The 23979-nt window shown below is 39.1% G+C and overlaps 2 protein-coding genes across 3 annotated transcripts in view; one reads left to right on the forward strand and one right to left on the reverse strand.

Moving 5' to 3' along the window:
- Nucleotides 1–34: 34 nt before the first annotated feature.
- prrt4b (proline rich transmembrane protein 4b) lies at nt 35–23087 on the reverse strand. Of its 2 annotated transcripts, XM_008400595.3 has the most exons (4): nt 22696–23084; nt 14944–16460; nt 9819–9956; nt 35–4615 (listed from the first exon to the last, which is right to left on the reverse strand). In XM_008400595.3, the coding sequence occupies exons 2-4, from the start codon at nt 16367–16369 to the stop codon at nt 2565–2567; spliced, it is 3615 nt and encodes a 1204-aa protein (XP_008398817.2). In that variant the 5' UTR covers nt 16370–16460; nt 22696–23084; the 3' UTR covers nt 35–2564. The 2 variants fall into 2 exon arrangements, with proteins under 2 accessions (XP_008398817.2, XP_008398818.2); XM_008400596.3 differs by lacking the exon at nt 9819–9956 and having other exon boundaries at nt 22696–23087.
- LOC103459217 (uncharacterized) overlaps nt 1358–23979 on the forward strand; it is a 30257-nt gene continuing 7635 nt past the window's right edge. The window contains exon 1 of the mRNA XM_081603775.1: nt 1358–1501. The gene's annotated coding sequence lies outside the window, so the exon portion shown is untranslated. The remainder of the gene's footprint in view (nt 1502–23979) is intronic.

The raw sequence follows: 23979 nt of genomic DNA on the forward strand, positions 1-23979 counted from the left end.
CAGATTTAGGTTTAATTTTAAGAAAAAGACGACAAATATTTAACGCTTTATTTCAACTTAAATTAATATGCCAGTCAGGATTGTACAGTGCCGTGAAAAAGTAGATCTCATGTTTTTTTGTCACACAGAAATGTTTTGGTTAATCAAACGAAATGGTTCTGACAAAGACAACCAGAGCAAACTGAGAACCCAGTAATCAAACTTTTAATTTAGTAAAGGAAACTAGCTATCGAAACCAATCTGTGTTAGAACATGAATACGCTGTTGACACAATTCATGATTCACTTTATATTACCCAGACCTCATCCTGATTTCTGTCTTGGGAAATGTGCATTTTGATCAATTTTACTGAGCTAACAGCAGACTGAGCTACTAGCTTAGCCGAACGTGGCCATAAAATAGTCACCCATATTGAAATTAAAAATTTCAAAAAGAGTTTAGGAAAATAATCTGCAGGCTGGTGAGACCAGAGCTCCCCACACAGGGGTGCTACAAGACTGGCTTACAGCGGGTTCCCGAGGGCTGACTGTCTTCGAAGCGCCACGGAGCCGCGACGATGAGCCGAGTTTTCAACCACAGTGGTCGACTTACGCGGAACTCCCTGAAGGGGCCCCATTTCTAGAACCCTCAACTAGCGCAGCTGCGACTCATCAAAAATAGGGAGAGCGGCATTTTCAACGTAAATATACCTTTTTAGTGTTATAAAAAATCCCTACAGAAACTAACACATGTAAGTAAGTAATGTTGACTTAACACATAAACTAATTTAGGCACAGAGCAGGTTAGCATGACCTGCTTCTGTTGGGTAGTGAACTTCCTCAGGTAAAATGCTAAAAGGATAAAAACCAGCTTACCTGGACAATACTTTTTATCTGACTCCAGCAATTTTTAACTCTCAAAGTTACAAAATTCAATTACTGGCAAGAAATTTAGACAACGTACAGTGACTGTGGAAATTGTTTTATCCTACTTTTTGTGCTCTAAGAGGTCTTTTGAGCATCTAACTTTGTTTCCTATATTATGCTGTAAATGTAGCTCTAATAGTCATTACACAGACTTCAACAAATTGTACCCCTCTCTTTTTTAACGATGTTAATTTATTGCCACTGTGTAATTAAATAAAACTCTTAATTATACAACAAAGGCTTTTAAGATTATATTATCCTTGTTGTAAATATTTTCTTTTACCTATGTAGGATTGCTGCAAGTTGCATGCACTAAAGTTGAAGGACGGAACATTGCATCTTGAATTCCAGTGAACTGTAAGTTTGATATCCTCAATTGGAACTGATTATACGGTATAGTTTTATAGTCTTTGTAGCATGCTGTGCTTCTTTGTTTTCCATTTCAGTTCATTCATGACCCACTTCCATCACCATCTACAGCAACGGGGGAGTCCACTTCCAAGTCTAAAGAAATACTTTACTTTGTATTTTCTGCCTCCCTTAACCAGAAGAAGGAACAGCAGCATCCATCTCTCCAAGTGATTGAACAGATATCTGTGAGTTCTCACAATTTCTTTTAAATTCTTAGCATACAGTATATCCTCCAATGATTTTATGTATGTGTAAAATGAGCACTGGTTGAAGTGACACGCTAAGCATTTTTGGCAAGACCCTCAAGAAACTAATCACCTTGCTTACATCCTGTTACCTAGCAATTTCGAATTAAAATTGCTCAAAACAAACAAAAGAAAAAATAATGAAATAAAGTGAAGTTATAAGAATGGAATAGTCAAAGTCTTAACTTTCTGCTAGTTGTTGCAAGCTCTCAATGGAACTTACTGCAACCAAGGTTGTCACAATTATAAGGTTTGCGGTTCAAATACAGGGTGAGATTGGTTTGGAGAGCTTTTTTTTTATGTCATTTGAATAGTGAATTTTATATTTGTATTTTATCGTTACCTAACGTTAAAATTTGTTTGATTATTGTTGGAACATTTATGTGTGGCAAAAAAGCAAAAACTGATGAAATCTGTAAGGGGCTAACACTCTTACAACACTGTATTGAAACAGATGTAAAATATACTGTTAATATGCCAGCAGAGGGCAGTGCTGCACCATACCTCAGAGAAATATGTAGATATGAGATGTTTACGTTTGGGAAAAGAAAAAACATCCAGACTAAGTATTTGTTATAATAACTAAGCTTATGTAGGTTATTACAACAGTAGCAGGTAAGAGCTTATATTTGTCACAGTACAACCTATTGGAATGTTGGAATGCCATAAAAACATTTGTACAAATACCTCCTTATTATATCACCACTTAATAAAAAGTAACTCTTAATTTAACTAGCATCATCTGCTTTTATAAGACATGTAAAATTTACAAACAGTCTCTTGGCTTTTGACAGTCTTGGCACTTAGACTCACGAGAACATTCACTAAATCCTTAAGAAGTCTTATCAAACCTCCTGAAACATTTTTGCAGCTATAGTGTTTAAGAAGTACGTAAAGCTGACATGCACTATCAAATACCATTTAAAATTCCAATCATCTTGCTGCACAAAGCAGACACTCATTTCAGGTCCCTCTTAATAAGAGTATTTTATTAAGAGGGTTTTTATAAATCTATAGTCTCACTGCAGATGCTTAACGAATCCATTTGTCTGCAAACCGAAATAAATTCCTGCTGCACAGATCGATCTGTCTCAGTTGTTGACAGGTTCAGGCTTTCCTGTGAGGCAGCTCCCAGAGCTTGGTAGTGTCTTTGTGGGTTATGGGAGGCCACATGTGAACCTTCCTGTGGAAGCTGCCTTGTATGTCTCTCTGAACTTGGGCAAAGAACAAGAGAGGAGCCAGCAAGAGAGGCACGGTACAGAGAGCAGGAGGAGGAACTGCTTCTCCAACGTTCAGCTGATGAATTGCTGGAGGATGAGCCCGTGGAAGGAGATGTTGGAGCTCCTTCTGTGGCTGCACCTTGGGACTGGCTGGTGGAAAACTGGAGCTGAGAGGCCATTTCGAGGCAGGATGAGGTTCGATAAAGACTGGAGTCGGTGGAGAGAGGATCACAGGGGCCATTGCTTGGAAGCGTCCAGTGGTTGTTGACAGATGCGTCACTGCAGCAAATAGGTCTAACAGGACTGAAGAGGCTCATGGGAAACAATGCTTCACTGAAGAGTGCTTCATCTATGCTACGGCGCAAGTTGATTGGTGAAGGGGGTCGCAGGTCTGCAGTGGAGTCGCTTGAAAATGAAGATCCGCCTGAGGGCTCTCTGCCTCGCCCGTCCTCAGGTTTTTCTGAACCCAATAACCCTAAGTCCAAGTCGAGATCTCGATATACTAAGGCCCGGTTGCTGTGGTAGAGGAGGTCCAAGCCATTCAGGCTGCTTCCAAGTCTCTCATCCATCAGAGTGTAAAGTGGAAGGCTTTCTGTCTCGCCAAGTCCAACAGTGTCAACAATAGCAAGCTTCTCCTGCTGGCTGAGTGTCCACTGGTAGGTCCCCGGCAGGATGGGGGACTTGGATGCTAGGAGTTCAGTCCAACAACTTCCAGCTGCTGGAAGCTGGTCGGAACAAAAAACTGGTTGAGCAACCACTAAAGCTAAGGTGAGACAGACCCCAAGTTCACACAGTCTACAGCTAAACTGGAAAGCCCACCAGGGCCAAGGGTAGAATACCTCCTCTCCACCAATAACACCCATAGCGTTAAGCATTGCATAAAACTGCAGTCCTGCACAAGCTAGAGAAAACAATGCTGAAATACAAACGGTTATAGCTGCACGGTTCCAGTCCCGACTCTCAGCAAATGGGCAGCGGTTGTAGCGTTCAGCTGGCGTTGGAGACGTGTTGTTTAGATGATAGATGTGCTTTGAGTCTGCCCGCACATAGATATAGAAAACAAAATAGGCAGCAGATAGAAATGTTGCGAGTGCCACAAAGGCTCCACGAGAGATCAACGACAGAAAGAGGCACAAAGGGGGCGTTTGGCGGTAGAACTTCAAGAAAGTCACTGGACCAAATGCAGCAGCAAAGTGCAAGACAACGAGACAGGCCAGGAAACAGGGTCTCTGAAAGGCTGAATATGAGAGCTGCATTCTTGAGCGCATTGAGAGGAGAAGAAAAACCAAACCGAAAGCCGCAGTAAGACAGGGAAAAGGTGCTTCAAAGAGCAAGAGCGAGGCCTCTGTGGAGGATATGCGATCCTGGTGGCCATAGGCATCATAAAGAAGGGAGAAGGACCTGGTGCATGCAGCAGCTAGAAGGAACAGGCTGACTAGAGCAAAATAGCCACACCCAGACGGACATCTCAGTGGCAAGCAAAGCAGATTGAGTGCAGAGGCGAGTGTTAGCGCCGCAAAGACTCCGCCTGCACCGTAGACATGGGCCTCCCACGCCAGGCCCCAGGCCGCCATGGCGCTGTTCCAGTCGGTGTATAAGGGCACCAACATGGGTGTAGCTGGGATTAGGAAGGCGTTGGTTGACTGGTTTGTGGCAGTGATATTTTGAGTGGGTTTCATCCTCAGGGAGGTAGTGGCATCCCAGGTGTAGGAGAGGTTGCAGATTCCAGAGCGTTCCTTATTGCAGTCTGGAAGTAAGGTGCTGTCACTGCTTGGTAGGTTAGATGTCCAGTCTTCAGTGTACAGAAGTACTGATGGAGATTCAGAGAGGATACCTGCAGTGACAGATGATGAGACAATTAAATTTACTTCGCATATCTGATAGTATTAATAAAAATTTTATGACAGTCAAAAATTGAGGAGACAGAACAAGAGGATGAATTATTTACAACTCTGGAGGAATCTTTCACAACATTTAGCTAGTTGTAAGAGCAAGAGTGGAAAACAATCTGCTTTGATCCACGCTGCAAAAATAATGCTGCCTGTAATGTGCTAATCCTGGAAAAACTTGTAAGTACACAACTTTAAACTGAGCTAGGCCCAGAAAGTGTGTGTGCGTGCGTGCGAGCGTGTGTGCGTGTGTGGGTGTGTGTGTGTGTGTGTCACAACCACAGAGCCACTTTTTCCTGCATTACATAAGCCATCTGGACTTTCCGTGTAACTTACTTATGGATCGTGTTCGTCATGTTTTGGCACTACAAAGAAACTCATTTAGCTTTGAGGATTTGGGAGTAACCATGTCTGTGTGAAATGTGCAGGAAAGCACTCACGGGTCATGTCGTAGTATGTTGACGTGGTTTGAACTGAATGCGAAACCAGTTCATACAGAAAGCATGTCTCTTTTTCAGACGCCACATCACAGAGCTTCACATGTTTATGCTTGTTCTTTTTTATAATAATAATTATTTGGTTGGCTGCTACGGCTGAGCTAGTGCAACCCACAGGGAGAAACAGCATCTGATTTGCACACACAGACTCATTAGTGATCTTGCTGCTGGCTTATCAGAGACAATAACACCTTCATGAACAGCCGGGGACTATAATGGACCCCCAATGATAGAAAGCGGCAGCCAGAATAAACTGACAGCACGGTTAATCACTTCAGAGAAGTGTGAAGCATTAGCTTTTTGCAATTCTTTTCATGTCACAAGGATCTTCCTCACACTTTCTAATTTGTGTAAGTAGGTAGCTACACGAGTTTATACAAACTGAGAAAAACATTGGTTATATTCCATTTAGCAATACCTGGAGAATTCATCAAACCTTGTGGTGCCAGTTTAAAACTATAAATGTCCTGGCCCTGGCACCACAAAACCTCAAAAAGTTTCCATATAAATTGAAGTTGTCTTATTTTTTTTTCCAACTCCAACTAAGTTTTTATTCTGGTTTTACTTTTTTTTTTGGTCTCAGACTCTTCACTTTTGTAAGTTACGTTCTTGTGTTTTTTTCCCAACATTTTCCCATCTCTTAGTTCAGTGCTGCTGTTTTAATTTTCTTTTAGCCCATGCTGGCAAAAACAGGGGAAACACCCATCGGTGGATCTGGTGCTGCTAAACTTTTTTTGTTTCCCATGTTTTTCAAGTTACATGGTTGTGCAAGTAATTTAGCATGCTTTACATTATTAGTTCAGCTGGTTTTTATGTCTTTTAGAGTAAATGCAAGGCTGCTGCTAGTTCTGTTATGTTAACAATGTCTGGCTTTGGAGCTGCAGGTGGAGAAAGAAAGGATGAAAAACACCTTTTATTATTCTTGCAATAAGAGGAAAACATTCTTACCCTCTAATGCATTTTGCCTGCATCACACAAGGCTCATGGGTGTTGTTCAAACAATATGTGGTCATCTTGAGGTACGTGGAGAAAGGGGACATTCAAGTAACAATATTAAAGGCACTATCTTGTCCTCCTAGTTGCTTAATATGTTTTTAAAACCATTATTTTTCTCTCCTCCTGGCCTGATTCTTGTCTTTATCATTTTTCTTGTTTGTTTTCTGAGCTGAGTGTTGAATAACTGTCCCAGGCTTGGATGAAAATGTCAAGCTTACAGAAATATGACCCCACAGTGAGCCACTAGTGCTTCTGTCAGTGTAATAGAGCAGCTCTACTTCAGAGAGTCTGCTGTTTTGTCCTGAGTTTTGTCATTTTCCCAAGAAGGGCAAAAAACTAATAATCAACCTTTATTCAAAACAGATTACTTGTGAGCTGATGCACTGATTTAAAAAAAAATAATTTTTTTATTGTCTTATAACTTTGAGAACAAAATGAAGTCATAAAAACTCGCTTTTGTGTGTTTTTACCAAAATCATTACCATAGCATACCATTGTGTAAGGAATGTAAGGCATAAAATGAGCCTTACAGTCACACTTTTCATTTCAAACAGGAAAAAGATGTTATGCAGTCATTAAATCAGCAAACCAACTGCTTCTTGGTCTGAATAAATTTAAAATATAATGTCTTACAATTTTACAATTTTCAACCAAGTATCCAAACATAGTCGTATAAATATTCAGCTGATTCTTTGAAATGCAACACACTGCACACAGAAGTCTGAGCTAGCCTGAAACAGAACATGGAAAGCACATATAAAGTTAAAATTATTTTGTGTTGCCAGAATAAAAATGGTCACAGGTGGACAAGAAAAATAAAACTACAATTAAAAGTATGCCATCAAAAATGCATTTGTGGTTGCTTTAAAAAAAAATAGAAATTATGCCTACTACACAGGGTAGCTAACTAGCTTTGCCTCGTGTTGCTAATTAGCAGAGTTGGGATTGAAAGGTCAGCAGTGAGAAGCAGAATCAGGCTACAGGACGTCTTGCTGAATGCTACAGAGGCTCATGTTGAAAGTGCATGCATGATCTCATATTACAATAAAACATGATTACATGAAAACGTTAAGGCAAATTAAAAACCTATGCTTGACTTTTTATCGACATATTTGTCAAATCCTCCAACGATATGTTAGTTATTTTGCCATAGCATTTAGTAGTGGGACGGAAAATTTGGCTGAAGCGTAAAACAAACACGCAACTGTAGGTATTTTAAACGTGGAGGCTGCTGATAGAGTAGGTGGGGTTGGGGACATTGTTAGGTCAGTGACTTGTCTAGCCATTTGTTTACTTTTCAGGGCAATGGCTTGGAAGCCAGCGAGTCAGACTGAGTGGAAACAGTGATGGGCGATGAATTAGGCCCATGTTCTTCTTCTTTCTAGTCAGCTGGCGTCACATTTGATCTGCCGGCTTGCTGTGTGGGAGCCTACGGTACACGGACAGATGGGAGCTTGACATTCCACTTCATGCTGCTTGGTTATCTGACACATTCCTGTGTTAACAAGTCTCTCGTGTTGAGCTAAGTTGACACATCAGAAGCAGACGGAAAAGTAACCATGATGGATACCAAGGGAAAGATTATAAATACTGTAGAGAACAGAGAGAGGATGCTTTCATGTAAGCTATTGTATTTAGCAGCCGCAGTTTCATTCATTCAACACGTATTCGAATTAAAGAAAAAGGATAGTTTTCCAGTTTTTTCCCCTAAAACAAAAGAAAAGTGTGACATACACTTCAGTTTTAATGTCGGTTTAGGTGGATGGGCGGCCAGTGGTGTCATACGCTTTTTAGTTTTGGATAACAAGTCTCGATGCAATCTGCTGGGTTTCCTTAGATAAAAACTTAATCTGAATAACTAATTGAGCATACTGTACTATTTGATAACTTGGATCAGTTGGAATGTACTGTATGTATGATTGAACTGAAATTATTTTTTGTAAAGTACCTTGTTGTCAATTGGTGCTATATAAATAAACTCAATTTAATTGGAAAATCTGCATAGCAAAGTGTTAATCATGGCATCTCTGTGAACAAATTCACATGGTTTATTTCATATGAAACCAAACAGACTTTTTATTCAAATACTTGATGAAGACTAGTAGTAGAAATGTGGAAAAATCATATTGTCCACATGACTGTATTCATTTTTCTTTCAGTCACACTTCTAAAGACTGCAATGTCTCACTTGAGGCACCTAACCTATAGCTAAGGAAAAGTAATACACACAAAGTACTCTTTTTGTTGTCAAAGGACTATAAAACCCATTTCAATCTTGTACTGGCTGCAAGTTTATTCTGTCTCATGAAACTAAAGTCTTTATGTAGTTGTAGGCTGTTTGACTTTGTTTTCTGTTAGGTTCACCTCTGGGAAAGCAATTAAACAGGAGCTCTGAGGGAAGTTAGATTAAACATTATGAGAAGGAGGACAAGTTTACTTCAGGGCAATTGTGAAACAACAGCAACTTCTTAAATTGTTTATTATGCAGTGAAAAGAGACCTGCCGTCAAGAATGAGTATAATAACAAATTTGGTTTATCAGTCTCTGGGTATTTTTAGAAAATAAATAGATTCACAGACTTAGAATATTTATCTTTTTTATATATTCCCCCCACTCACTTTTGACCTGCTAGATTAAATGGCACGTTTCTCTTCATTATTAACGTGTGGAAAATTCGACAGGTCTATTTTTGAAAATCACATCACATCATCTGCTATTCTGGGTGAGGTAATGTAGGTTACATCTGCTGCTGTGATCTGGGCCAAAAGTGGATCCATTCAAAAATGTATCTGAACAGAAATAAGTTTCATAATTATGTACATTTACAATCGACCAACACATAAAACAGTTTCATGAGAATATTTTATCATTTGACATTATGCGAATGTTTCATGGACCTACACTTTTACACTTCGTCCTAGAAACAATAATGAGGATAATGTAACTGTCACTATGATTTAAATTGATATTTGAAATATTCCCTGAAAATACTTCCTCAATTTGCATAGGTATAAAATTGTAGTAAAAGTGAAAGATGGCATGGGGTTGAAGTACAAGGAGATGGTTTTAGTCTTTTATTACTTGCTCATCTAAAGCTGTATTTTATTTGCAGTGTGGGAATGTTTGTTTCTTTAAATCCTGTTCTAGCTGGAGCAACTATCTTTGTGTGTTGTTTTACTAGCAGCAGTGACTCCATTTGTCTCCCAGTCACATCAGATTTCAGAAAGAAATATAGTTTATTTAGAAAAAAATGGCACCCTTTTATGTAATCAGTTAATAAATTAAGTGCTTATTAGTTGTTTTTCTTAAATAACAGCTGCTTGTCTTTGAACCAATTACTTTCTTTATATCTGAGAACATTTCTGGGGCGTATTTGTTCAGTGGGTGGGCATCGATCCCTATCTTTTCTGCTCTCTGGTGTCCTCTTAAACAGTCAGCTTGTGTGTGAGCAGCTTTCCTCTCCCACTGGAAGCAATTAATGGTTACAAGGAAATGATGCAGGGTACTTGTCACACTTTTTCAGGTATAGAAGCATGCAGGACGGTTTATATTTTTAAAAAAAAGCAGCAAGCAGTCTTAATTGGTTGAAAATAAATGATTGAACAGGAGTGTAATTTAAAAGAAACTCTGATTTGTCGCTGATGTGTTTTCTTACCTATGTTGTGTGCCGTGGATGTTTTCAGTAGCTCTCCAGATGATGTGGAAGTGTCTGTCAAATGTGTGTCAGCGTCCCCGTCTGTAGTTGAAGTAACCACAGCCTCATCCTCTTCCTTAGTCTCTTTGCCTGGTAGCTCTAGGAAGACACACGCAGTTTCACCTCATAGTGATCTCAGCGTAATTTAATTCTCGAAGCACTGCATCTCTGGAGTAGAGAAGCAGTTTGGTAGACCTGAAGCTTTCCAAAGGATAGCTTAACCATTTCTTCAGTCTGCACACAGCATATCTGAGACTTGACTCTGTAGAAAATGGAACGACTACATTTCTCAACCCAGTTCTGTCAAGAATTGGTCTATCAACCACTTAGTTGCAGGCAGCCATCCATAGAACAGTAGACTGGGCCTTTTGTGGTCCAATTACATTGACATCCTTATGTGGATGGGTGTGTACATCCTGGCTCACTACAAATCTAGACTCTTTTCTGGTGTAAACAGAAGTGGAGAAATATTAGTTTTAGAAGATTTTTCATGACTAAGCAAAATATAAACTCCCTTCTTTGTATTATGTCTTTGTAACTTTTTATGTTTTCAGCGTTAAATACAAATCCTACCAGGTACAACTGTGTAAAAAGATTTTTAAACCACAGTTTGGTAACTCCCTCGATGAAAATGAGGAAAATAATTATCACTTGTGTATGAAAATACAGACCGGAATAATCTGATATTGGTCAGTGGTACAATTCCGGTCAGAGGTTTACAAAAACATAAAGATCAACATAAGCATCATTAATTTGGGGAAATTTCATGATTTATTAGGTTTCTATGGGTAAACTTTCTATGCAGCATACAAAATTTGTGATTGTTAACAACAGAGCAAATGGAGAATTGTTTTGTAAAGGCAAGTGTTGTTTCAGGGTTTTGTAAGGACGTAATGTCCAAACCTTAATTAGATGTTGAAAAATGTAAAACATAATTCTTCTTGGTGAAGGTAAACGGAGCAGTGGATTAGCTGTGCAGCTAAAAACAAAGAAATATAAGCTTTTAAAAATTGATGAGAGGGTTACTGCTTTATGTCAACAACACAAGCAGCTCAGTGCAGTTTCTCAGATCTGGTTACAGACAGGATCACATGTGCATGTGACAGGAGATTAAATTATGCATAATAAAATCTGCTGCAAATGGTTTAATGAGAGTAAACATGTGCACAAGCTGACTTAATCCCGTAAGAACAGTCAGGGTCCGGGTTATTAGCTCATCATAGGCAACATTTCTAATGATCGACTGCTTGTACAGAATGCTTAAATAGCAAAAATAAAAACACAAGGGGTTGTAAGGAAAGCTGAAGAAGCTAAATTTCCTCTTTAATTGCTAAGCAGGTCACTCTTTCATGTTAGTGCTGAATTATTACTTTAGCGTCTATTGAGTTTGTGTATAATCTGCTTTTATCATGTCCTAAAGAGGTCAGATAGCTCAGTTCCCTTAACCATTTTCAAATACATGAAAGATTTTATATCCACGATAAGTGTTTGACTTTTTCTGATGCGATGTCACTATAAATTCCTGCGATTCGTTGTTTATACCGGATTGCAGAAATGGGTCATGAAATATCACAGTGCATTAGAAAATTATTAGCAAGCCTTTCTGTGAATTGCAAATCAGTTTTATCATCATAATCATTAACGTTACAAGCACTGAAACAAGGATTTCTGAGCCATCTGTACTGATTTTGGCTCAGCAGTTTTCATGTAATGTTTTAGAGCTCCCAATTATGTTCAACAGAAAGATGATGTTGCTCCCTATTTCATCATGACCAGGATAAGCCTGAGTGAGTTTTCTGAAAGAAAAACACTCACGGGTTTCTTAGAAATACCCTGAGGTTCAATAGACAAAGAAAGCAGAGATTTCTCTGTCTCTGCAGTAGAGTAGAAACCAGCAGTATGATAATCTAATCGAGAATAACAAACATAAAGAGATGCCCTGCTTTCCCTGTTACATGTCAGTCTGACATGACTGTATAGAAAAACAGGCTAGAATGAACAAAGTATTTCTGTGTTAATATCTTAATATCTGCTGCTTATATGAAACAAAGTTCTTGATAATCACAATTTCATCTTTCCCCTTTAGATTCCCAAGATTGGATAATTTTGTGCTTTTAGGTATTGAACAACATCTAGAACACAAGGAAATTGTTTCTGGATCACAGCTCTTTATGACTCCATTTAACTCACGTCAGTTTTTATTTCATTGATTAAACAGCATTACCTTTGGCAAAATAAGTCTCAGGTTTTCTATTCCTGCCGTTTAGGGTGGAATTAGCATGTTTGTTTTTATTCTACAACATTTGAAGGGATGATGTTGTGCTGTAGCATTGAAATGAGAAGTAATTTCTATGATGATCTCAGCAGACTCGGAGTTCCACCAGGTGTTTATACGTTGCTTGTAACCGCTGGTCTGGAGGAGCTGAGTGGGAAAGACGTAGGAAAAGGTGCTCTATGAGATAGAAGCTCAGCTGCAGCTTTCTGCAGTGGAAATAGGTGGTGCTTTTTAGGAGCTAAGTATTCCTCAGACATTCATGAAAAAAAATCTAAGATTAAAAAATTTAAGTCACTCTGCAGGTATGTTTTTGGTGAGAGAAAAACAAAAAAAGTCAATTTTACATAATATCCCACTTTTAAATATATAGGAAGTATAACTTGTAAATTTCATTAGAGAATTTTTGGTTAAAACAGAATTTGGTCAGCCTTAAAAAATGGTTTCTCAAAACTACAAAAATACTTGGCTTTCAATACTTACTTATAGATGCATGGTTACTGATTTATGACATAAACACAGGAAGGAGGTGAGTTTAAACTTCAGTGTCAAAAGCCTACATCCCCAACCTCTGTTTCTTTCCTATTCTCTTCTAATTGTCCTTGTTTGCTTGTGTTGCATGGTGCCTTAATGGATTATCTGACACAGACGCGCAGCATTGCTGTTCGTTTTCATCCCTGACAGCCTCCTCAAGGGCAAGGTCACATAGCAAATGCTCTTTAAAAGCATGAAGAACTACACATTTTTGTGGAGAAGAATCTTAACATCTTCAGACATGAAATTACTCAAATTGCAAAAACTGGGTAGTGTTTATTTTAATCCCCATTAATCTTCAGGTACTGTGTGTACATTTATATGTATTTCTTTCTCACACATTTTTTTTTTTATCTAACCCTCTCCAAGCATCAGTGACCCTGAAGCTGAATTTTATGTCCATGGACCAAAGTGAAAGGGATTTGTGTTTGTAGAAAGATAAAATGACTTTAAAAATGAAAGGGGGTGGGGAGGGAGGGATCTGTCTAAATGGCAAGAAGCCCGTTCACCATCCTAATAGCAACTGGCAAACAGACGGTCCCACAGGAGAGATGGTGGTTTCGCTGAGTGTGCATTCAGAATACTGATACATGAACACAGAAGCCCTCTCCGCCCAGCTGAAACCCCCCTCTCTTTGCTGTTTGCCACAGTATAATGCACAGCTGAAAACAAGAGCAGACATAACAATCGCCACAGACAAAACATTCGGCAGATTCGGCACAGGGTGCGAGATCAGAGTCTGGGATCGCTGCATTCCAACACAGCTGATAAATAAAAGAAAGTTTCACTTTGTACCTCATATAAAAAACACTAGAAATCAGTTCCCAAAGTTGGAAACCATTTGAGCATTGATAATCAGCCTTGACGTATTCAGAAAATCTTAAACTTATACTTTAACAAACTGTAGCTCTACATTAATGAAGTTCAAATCCAATTAGGGTGAGGATAAACATGTGGGTCATTTAGGAATGCCAAGCAGGTTCAAATTATTCCGAAAAGAAAATAGGATGATACAATGTAATAAATTACAGTGTGAAATTAATTAAGATGCCATGGTGTATTTAAGGAATATAATAAGAGACATGGGTTGGATTGGCAGCATAAGGCACTTGACGCTCATGAATCATGATTTCATCAAATGCATACCAAAGCCTCCCTTGCTTGGAATAATCGACTCATGATTTTCTTGCCCAACCTTTGACCCAACATGATGAATGTGTCTGTACTTGCAGGAGGATCTCCTTCTGAAATCTCATTAAACATACAGACACCAGCCTCACACCAGTCATGGGGGATGGGCAGAAAAAAAGGTGTTACTGATTCAATGTCAAACCAGAGACTGCTGAAACATACTCTTCCACTAGATGGTTTTGTTCACCACCTTTTCCTTTTCCTTTTCCGATTGGTAAACTCTGCACATTAGATTGTCTTCTACTTATGGGTTATGCTTTTAAGAAACGCATCGATGGTTAAAGTTGTAGTATGAGGGATAAAGAGTCTTAGAAACAGTGTGGGATGGATTACAGCTGGAAGAAAATTAACATAGGATTTAGGGGAGATGATAAGTAAACAACACATCACCCAAAGTGTCTTTTGTGTCGCCCACAGCGTATTGCTCAAGGAATCCCACTGCTTTATGCTTTATGGATGCTTTGGAAATTTAATAAGGCTGTGTAATTGAGTTTCTGTGTTTCTACAGCAGATATTTTTTTTCCAAAAGCTCTTATAGTGCTGGCAGCTGTCTTTATAAGTTTAATAGACCAATTATTTGACCAGTAAACAACATAATTTCATGTTAAAACCTAATACTCATCTGTGTATCATTTTAAAACTGATTACAGGCTTGTATTTTTGTCCTAACATATAACCTCAGAAATCTGACATTTGCAGACATTTCACATTGAGATTAAAAGGTATTTTGATTATATATTATAATTTTTTTCTTTCTTTCTCTTTAAATTAAGCAATAAAGCTCAATGATCAAGATTATTCATCTGCCAGATTGATTATTGATAGATTTGAGAATGAGAAGATAAGTAGCATATTTTTACTAGACTGATAAGAATTTTGATACACACACAGCATTAATTTGATACACTTTCAGTAGGATTCAGGTTTTATATAAATGTCAATCCTTGTGGCAGAGATATCACTGAAAAAAGCCAAACTATGAGTAGCCTTTCGACAAACATCTATCGAACCCTAAAGACCTGCCTGCACATGATTGATCACATTTATTCAATCAATTCAGGCTCTATGGATTTGCTTAAGTCTGCTTACCTTCTACAATTGGAAAGTTGGGCCTTTGGCTTTGAGTTGTGCTTGGTATGGATTCCACAGCTAAATTACGATCGATCCAGAGGGTGGTAGAGAATACCCGAGGCTGTTGTTCAGCATTTACCATACTCGTCTTAGAGAAGCCCAAGTCCAAATGGCTTTGTGGAGTCTGGATTTCTGCTTTTGTGGTCGCCGCCACTAAATTTGAATCCTTCCTGAGGGTAGAAGAGAAAACTCCTGGCTCTTGTTTGGCATTCATCGTAGTGGACTCAGAGAAGCCCATGTCTAAGTAGTTTTGTGTGTGGTATATTTCTGATGTTGTCCTGACCACTTCTAAGTTATGATCCGTCTTGAGGGCAGCAGGGAATACTTCTGAATGTTGTTCGAAGTTCACTGTACTGGTCTCAGAGAAACCCAGGTCTAAAGGGTTTTGTGTGGGGTTAATGTCTGAGGTTGCGCCTTTCACCGGGGTATGATCTGTCCTTAAATAAGTCGAAGTAACCCCTGGCTGCTGCTCAGTGTTCACCAGACTGATCTCAGACAAGCCCAAGTTCGAGTTACTTTGTGTGGAGGGAATTTCTGATGTTCCTTTAACCGAATGAAGGGCAACACTAACAGATAAATCTTCTTGTTCCCCAACAAAATTACTTTCTGAAATGGCTGGAAGAGTAACAAGCCCCAGAAGGTGTGTGCTGGTTTGAGTAGTCTCCACCAGTCCCGGGTTGGGTGTTGTGGTTCGGACTGTTTTCCATGTCAGGGCAGTGGGAGCTGTAGCTTGTGGTGGGATTGTTGAGGAAATCCTTTCTGTATGAAAGATGGTCTCCCGGTAAACACTATTGGGGAGGGGATTTTCAGTGGCACCTGTGCTAGAAGTCTCCGCTGTCGTGGATCTCCATGGTGTTAGCATATGTGTTGTGTTTTGTTCAGGAGTGTTACTTCTGTGAGGACTGTTTGTGAACAGAGTATTTCTGATGTAGCTGCTTGTGGGAGAAACAAAAGTCTCACTGTTGCTGTGAGCTATGCTGCTGTATGGCAAATCTGATGTCCCAGTGGGAGGTGGCTCAGTTCTTATCTTTGCCACACTCATAAAGAGCCCTTGAGTCAACTTTGTGGTTTGTTGAGATTCCTCAGAATTGCTCCCTTCTCCTGATCCCGCATGGTCTTCAAAGAGACCGATTAGTTCTGTCACCCCTTTGGCAGTTGTAGTTGAGACAGCGTCTTCATTTTTGCCACCTGAGCTCCCAAAAAGGCCAAATGAGGAAAACTTGGGCATGGATGGAAGCCACGAGTAAATGCTAGACTTCTCTTCAGGAGAATTTTTGCTTGATGGTGTCAGTTCCCCAGTGGCCTCTTCGTCGGCCAGAGCTCGGCTGTGAAGTAGCAAATAATACCAGAAGAAGAGAGCCATCGTCCAAAGGAATCGAAGCATGCTGTCGACTTCGAGGCACTGATTGTCACATGTTGTTCTCTATTCTGCTGACCCCTGAGGCGGGGAAGGGCTGGCTTCTCTACTAAATGACCTAAAAGACAAGAACACACAGGACACTTGGTGACACACTTTTCTTCTGCAACATTTGGGTTGACTTGACTTGACTTGAAAGAGTTGGCATCAGTTAATTTGTCTTTTTCCAAGGAACACATTTGAAAGAAGAACTTTACTTAGTGGCCCACTTACAGTGATTTAAGTGTTGAAAAGATCAAACTCATGACAACCAAATGTTGAAGGTAGACGGCAGCTAAGAACGTTATGTCACCAGTTCTTAGTAACATAAAACATTTAAATACATGAAGTAATTCAAAGTGCTTTACAGTTAAATAAAAGAAGAAACTTAAAGTGAAAATGCATTCAAGCATAACATGTGCAGGAAGAATGCAAAATTGTGGTGATAAAAAAAACAAGGAAGTGCCAGAAGAGACTATATATTAGTCCTGATGAGAAAAAACAATTAAGTTGGAGGATGTTCAGATTCATCCATATCCATCCATTTATGCAGTTCATATGTAACTGAAAAGCAGCAGTTGAGAGATATTTTCTCTAAGCTGGGCTGGAGTACTGAAGAAATGAAGTCTGGCTAGTCAGCTTAAGAATAGGGGGACCTCCTATTCTTTTGTAAAACATTACATGGTTTAAAGTCACCAGCGTGTTGCCTCAGTGAAAAGATTGGAGCACCAAAGGAATTTCCCCTGGGAGAACAACAACCTGTGTGCTTCAGCTGTACTTAACTTCCTCTGAACATACCCAGGCTTTTGGCCTTGTTGTCTTTAAATCTCAGATTTATTCGGTCTCTCAAACAGATAAAGATATTTGTGTGGGAGTGAAAAAAATAACCCATCAATATTCCCAGAAATATGCAACGATTATGAAGCTCTCTTTCTCTCTGATGCTCTGTCTTTTTCTAAATAATTTTTTTTGCTCTTTCAACCTATTCTTTTTTGATTTGCAACATATGCTTGCAGATTCATGTCATGTTTCTCTAGTGTCTTCAGTTGATTCTTTTCCTTTTCAAAAGCTCATAAATTAGATCATTTATGAGCCAAAAAAGTCTCGGTGGTCAGTAGACTACCTCTTTAACTACCCATTTCTCCCTGTATTTTTACCTCAAGAGACGAACGACACTTTCTTAATAAAAGTCTGAACTCTGACTAACAGAGGGTTAAGCAGAGCTTCCCACACACACTCTACTTTTAGCACTTTGATTGAGCAGCGTGAAGATCAGTTTCCATAGGGGTATTGCTTATTTTTGGTAGTTGTTCGCTGGAGCTTGCAGTGACCAACCTGCACGCTGTTCAGACATGCAGAGATGTGATTGTAGTTGAGTTTGGACTTCAGTCTGTATGTTTGCACACTGTGTACTTATTTGCCCACTTGTACTGTTCTGTAGTTGGTGTAAACACCCACGCGCGCTCTTCCTTCTGGTTTCTTCAGAGATTTTGTCAACAGCTTCTAATACAAATAAACAGCAAAAAGGGAATAGTGTCTTGTAGTAAATTATCTTTTCTCTCCGGTTGCTCCGCCATAAAATATTTATCATTAAAACAGCAGAAGGTATGTATAATTTAGTTTGGCTAACATTCTCACATTTCACTACAGTATCACTTTTATTCATCATCTTAAAGTGAAGGAAAGCTCAGAAAAGGTGAAAAACACTACGCAGGATGGAGTTAGCAAATACTACTCAGGTTTCTTCCATTACATTATGTTACCTAATGTGCATGGAAAGACAGTACCTCCATTTATTTATTTTCTGGGGGCAGTTTCTTTTCACCGCAGCAGGCTTGTCACCTTCCTGCATCTCTGTCATATCTGTACCTCATCAAGTCTTGTGATTTTCTGAATTATTACACCTATACGACCTGAATTATATATAACTATATGGCAGTAGTAATTTGGGAGCAATATGGCAGTCATTTGCATCCTTGGTGTTTGCATCCTCAGCAGTATTGCCAATCCTTGCGTTATGTTTTGTTATATCCATACCAATTTTCTGAAACATACTCCAGATTCTAAGTTTGACCTTAAATATTGATCAGGAGTGCATACTGGGGGAGTTTTGACTTTAGGGTTAACAAATTTGTGCAATTAAGAAATTGCACAAACAGACTTGTTTGGGAAAACTGTATGTTATCACTTCATCTTGATATTCAACTTTTATTCAGTCTGTAATTTTATTTTATTTTTTAAAGCATCTTTAGGCTCCAGGGCTGCTTGTTCAGTAATGAATTATTACGACCTGCACAGGCATCAAACATTTTATTCAGAATATGACCACACCTTTAAGGTTTGGTTATATAAGTATTCGATCGCCCTTAGATGCATTCCTGTCACCCTGAAATACTTAAAAAAAGTCTACCAAATAAAAGAAAACCAGTGATACTAGAAGAAGAAAGTATTCCATCTTGACCAAGCCAAAGCAATTGAGGTTATGGAGTTAAGATATATTGCAGTGTCATCTAATAATGATGAATTGCCTGTCATAAATAATCAGTTTGATTGCCACATCCATCATTTTTAGTAACGAACAAGCAAGTCCGCATAGCTTCCTCATTAGCTACTTACCATCCTTCTTTTTTCAGCAATCACCCACCACATCTGACTCATGCCTGGTTAAGTTGTGGTCATAAATGGAACTAAAGTGTACCAGCTGTCAGTCAGGAAATTAACCACATGCCTTCTGTTATTTTGTTTCCATTTCCATCAGATGGAAGGATGAATCTGATGCTGTGCTGCGTTCGATAAAGCAGAGGTGCACAGAGCAAACAACACAGGCAGCAGAACAGAGCCAAAAACTCAAACCCACCATATTATTATTCTATTGTACCCTTATCAGTGCAAGAGAGAAGCTCAACACTGCAGCAGTCTCTGTCATGTGCATCTTTGTTTGCCAGAGTCTTTCTGTGTGTTTATCAGAATCCCTTATTTGATTCACTTTCTGAGCACAAGCAGCCATCTTGGTCATAATGTGTAGTCTGAACATTTGCTTTTGTTTTACTGATCTGGTGTCAGAATGTTGCCTCTGTAAGTCTTTCACAAATCATAATGCTGCAGTTGGAGTTGCCCTTATTTAAAGGGGAAAAAAACATGATCACATAGTTAAAATTAGGATGGAAAATGCTGTAAAACCTGAGGTGAAATAGAGAAAGACGATCAAAAGTAGAGCTGTTTGTGTTTGCTGACTGGCTAAAGCCGAGACTCTACAACCCGTGGAGCCACAAACCGAGATGATCTGACAGTTGCCCATGTCTTTACTTTTTAACAAACCTGCTGTTAGCTGGTCTGTGTATCAGTGACACAGTCCAGTATAATGGAGCAATTCACCTTCCTGCAAATGGCTACTGCTGTGGGTGATAGTTGCCTTTTTTCATGCATGTGTGGGAGTGCGTATTTACAAGCAGTACTTTTTTCACTCTAGTATTATTTCCATGGTTATGTGTAAGTGCTCTTGCATGTGGGCACACATGTTTTTTTTTTTTTTCCCCCCTCATGGTCTTGCATGTTTTTAAGTAAGGCTTTTTTAACGTCACGGTCTTCCATCTAGTGACCTTTTCCAGATGTCAGTTCTGCAAATATTCAATGTGACTGGGTGTTTTAAACCAACAGGGAGGTATTTCATGTCAAGTGAGGGAAGTGTTTTGTTTGAGTACTAAGCATTTATTTGTAAGACAAAATAGTAGAAAATAGCTGTTGTGAGAAAAACACATATACCTAAAAAGTTTTCTGAAGTTCTTTTCAGTTTATCAGACCTAACATATGAAAGACATGATTGTGAATTTGCCCCACTCGATTTTAAACTGTGTTTTGTAAACAGCAACAACATGACGCCCTATTTATTGCTCAGACATTACCATAATCATTGATTAAATCGGACATTCCAGATCCGTTTTGCACTTTAGAATGAGCCATTGTGCTTCCCCCTGAGTAAAATCATTACTACTACTGAGTTATTTTTTTCCCCCACTATGTTTAGAACAAGACTGAAGTGAACTAAAACATGACTTAGGTTCCCCAAGATTTTAAAACAGTTCTCTAAATGAACTTCAACAGCTTTTTAAAAATGATAAATGGAAGCGTTTAAAAATGTATGCAGTATAAAATCAAAATGTACACATTCTTCCACTTTAGTAGACATACAAAGGAAAATCAAAGTTTTATTATTAACATTCTAAGCTGCTAGTTCAACCTTTGCTGCTTGTGTTTGCGCTAAGGTCATTTGCCCCTTTTGCCAATTTCTACTCACCACTTCATTTTAAAACATTGCAAGTTTATCCCTCTCTACTGCCAGATTGAACCCAAGTCAAGTTTTCTTCAAGAGATTTTACCTCAGTTGACATTTTTGTTGTGAACAGAACCACTTAAAATGCCATTAGGAGTTTAATTGACACTCAAATCTATCTTTATACGACTCCAGTTCTAAAAATGTCGTGGTGCTTTCTTGAAACAACATTTTATAAAACAAATGACCATAATGATGTTGTGAGGGATGATCATGTTTGGCAGTTATTTACACAGACGTTGATGATTATTAACATGGGATGTGGTGAAGGAAGGAGCCACAAACACAATAATCTTCCTGAGTGAAACGCATGCTGTGAGTGGAATTTGTAAGGCACTTTAGGACTAATTTGTCTTTTATTCTTAGTACTTTATTTGTTTTTCTTTACATTTGCATATGCTGCCTTGACGTTTTTGAGTCTGAAGTTGTTTTATGGTGGTTAAAATAGGTAACATATGAACAGTTTGTACCTTTTTACCAAAATTTCAAACATTATTCTGAACTTCTACCTCTTTAAGCTCTCTTACAACAATGTACCCTTTTGTAAAAAGAGGAAATTGGTCCTCTAGACACACCACACTGCATGTTTTAGATGTTCTCCTGCTTAAATAAGCCTGATTCAGATGAATGCAGTTCAGCAAACGCCTGATTATCCACCATCAATTGGAATCAACATTTTTGTTTGTTTCTGTGTGCAACCGTTTACATCTTCCTAAGACTGTAAAATGTATTTAACATTGCCCATGTTTATTATTACTCAACAAAGACTGTAATATGCAGCCTTTAGTTTGATCAAAACCCAGTCTTAATGGGGCTCAAGTTCTAATTATTTAGAATTTTATCTTCCACATCAGAGGTCCCATAATCAACTCATGAGTTGCAGCAGATCCACAGATTGAATTATGCAACCAGCTGCAGTCAATAGTCCCTGGACATTATCGACCTTAATGAAAGCTGCTATCTTGTCGAATAGTAAAAGAAAAAAAAAAAAAAAAAGACACTGTTGTCTCTGAAAGGTCTGCATCACAAGTTAGACTCTAACAGGTGACTTAACCACAGTTAGCTATACAGCCCTAACTCCCTGTTTACAAACAAGATTTATTTCTTGTGTTTTCTTGCACGTGCTCTTGCACCTCCAGTTAGCGCATACGAGGTACCATTTGGAGCGAGACGCTAAGCATTTCTTATGAATTAACCCATAATGTATTCTGATACTTTAAAATAAGCTTCCGAACACAGCTTGAGTGCGACATTTATTGATTTGGGTAGTTGCTCGGGTTAATCTAAGCTCTGATGAATGCCCTGAACCTGATTGCTTTAAAGGATGCTCTCCAGCACAGACGTTCCACTGGCCGTCTTTGCCATGGTGACAGCCGAAGCCAAAGACGTTGCGGTAATCTCACAGATTTGAGAACCATTTGGGGGGTTTTTTCTGCTGCGTTTGAAGAAGTGTAGGTTTTGCTCTTGATTGCAAATGGGCAGTTTCTCGTGCGATTCATCTCAGCTAGAATGTTTCCCGTTTCACTGACATCTAAACAGATGCACATGCTTGCAAATATTCCCTGTATGCTGCGCTGAAAATGGGATGAGCAGTCATGGATACACCATAACCATGGATTTACATGCTAATGAAATATGTTACCATGGTTTTTCTCCAGATGTCACACTGAGAGACACTGTCATTAACCTTGTATGACAGCTAATAGAGATGATTTCATCTTTCTAATTTATCATTCTCCAGTTATCAACACACTGGCAATTTTCTTACATTTTTGAGGAAATACAGTTAGTTTGTGTACATCAGATTTTTATTTATTTTTTTTAACCTGCTGTGTTATTGCAGCTATGTTTGTGCTTCAGTATCTACAAGATACAGTATGACTCAAACCCATACGTTCCATATCCTTGAAGACAAGCCTGCTAAATTAAACATCCAGGGTCAAACAGAGACATCTAAGAGGACAAGAGAATGTCAGCTGCTTACCTGCAGACGTATGTAGTAAGATGGAGAATCCACTGCAAGCGGTGCTAGGAAGAGAGTGAGTGTGTTGCAGGCGAGACGGCTTTTTGCGAGCCTCTGTGGGTTCGTCTGTGTGGAATAGAGTTCCAGTCTCCCTCCCTCCCACTTGCTCTCTCGTTTCTCTCTCTCTCTCTTCTCTCTCTTTCTCTCTCTCTCTCTCCCCCTGTTGGTCTCTGTCGCTCTCGCTCACTGCACGGCTCCCCGTTATAATGCCCGCGGTCACACCTCACTGAGCAAATTGTTCATCACCAAAGATCATCCACCACCGTGGACACCGGGGCGCACGGTTAAAACAACGTTGGCTTATGCAAGCAAGCGTTCTGAAAATGAAATGCGAAGCCTTCACAGTCATCCACACATATCCTCAACCTCAAAGCTGCTGACCTTTGCATGCAGTTGTTTTTTTTGTTTGTTTTTTTTTAAAGCATGACATTGAATCAAACAGCACATTCTCACAATATAAACAAGGTAGAGCTAGGTAGATGAAATAGCTTCACACTTCAGAAATGGGGAAAAAAAAGGGGGCAATATTGTTAGATGGTATTAAGCATTGAAAGGGAGAATGACTTTCTTGCACAGTTTGGCAACTCCATTCCATTTTAGAATAACATCACAGAAATATATGTGAGGAAAAAAAAACTTTAAATGTGTAAAGACTCTATTTCTGTATAACATATCATTGATTTAGCTCTAGTTGTTCAATTGAAATTGGATCACTTTAAAACCTTTTTTTACCTAATTTTAAAAGAATTGTTCAAAGTCAATTACAACTCCAAGATTGTAATTGAATCACAATCTTATTAGAACGTATATGTTATGTAAGGTCCAGTTCACCTTTGGCACAGTTTGAAGCATTGTGTTGAAATTTGAACAACAAGCTTATTTCTGATGAGATCTGAAGCGTGCAGTCCAAGGGTGTTCCTCCGCAGACTCTTTAGCAAAATAGTCTGAACATCTCTGGTCAAATGATTCCCAGGAATTTCAAACATAGAACAATCAGCAAAGTAAGGAAGCATCATTTCCTGAGCAGTGGCTGAGTGCTCCCAGCAGTGCTGGAGCCCACTCCTCAGGTCCCCCCCAGCTGAGGGGAGATCGCCTCGATAACACGCTTCACCTTGACTCTCCTTTCTATTCTTATCACCTTTGTTTTAGCCCAAGCCGCATTGAAAACTCATTTCCCCCGGTCTGAGCACTTTTTTCAAATGCATTGGATTGCCATATCAAATAATTGCATTTCTAGCACATTAT

The sequence above is a fragment of the Poecilia reticulata genome, chromosome 23 (genome assembly GCF_904066995.2).
Source record: "Poecilia reticulata chromosome 23, P_reticulata-male-v2, whole genome shotgun sequence".
Classification (NCBI taxonomy): Eukaryota; Metazoa; Chordata; class Actinopteri; order Cyprinodontiformes; family Poeciliidae; genus Poecilia; species Poecilia reticulata.

Bases quoted from the DNA above. Each gene is read 5' to 3' on its own strand.
- prrt4b (XM_008400595.3), bottom strand. From the start codon at position 16,369: ATGCTTCGATTCCTTTGGACGATGGCTCTCTTCTTCTGGTATTATTTG. The intron at 9,957-14,943 runs GTAAGCAGACTT...GTGTCTTCCTAG, and splicing joins CAACTTTCCAATTGTAGAAG to AGCTACCAGGCAAAGAGACT. The intron at 4,616-9,818 runs GTAAGAAAACAC...CTGTCACTGCAG, and splicing joins ATCCACGGCACACAACATAG to GTATCCTCTCTGAATCTCCA.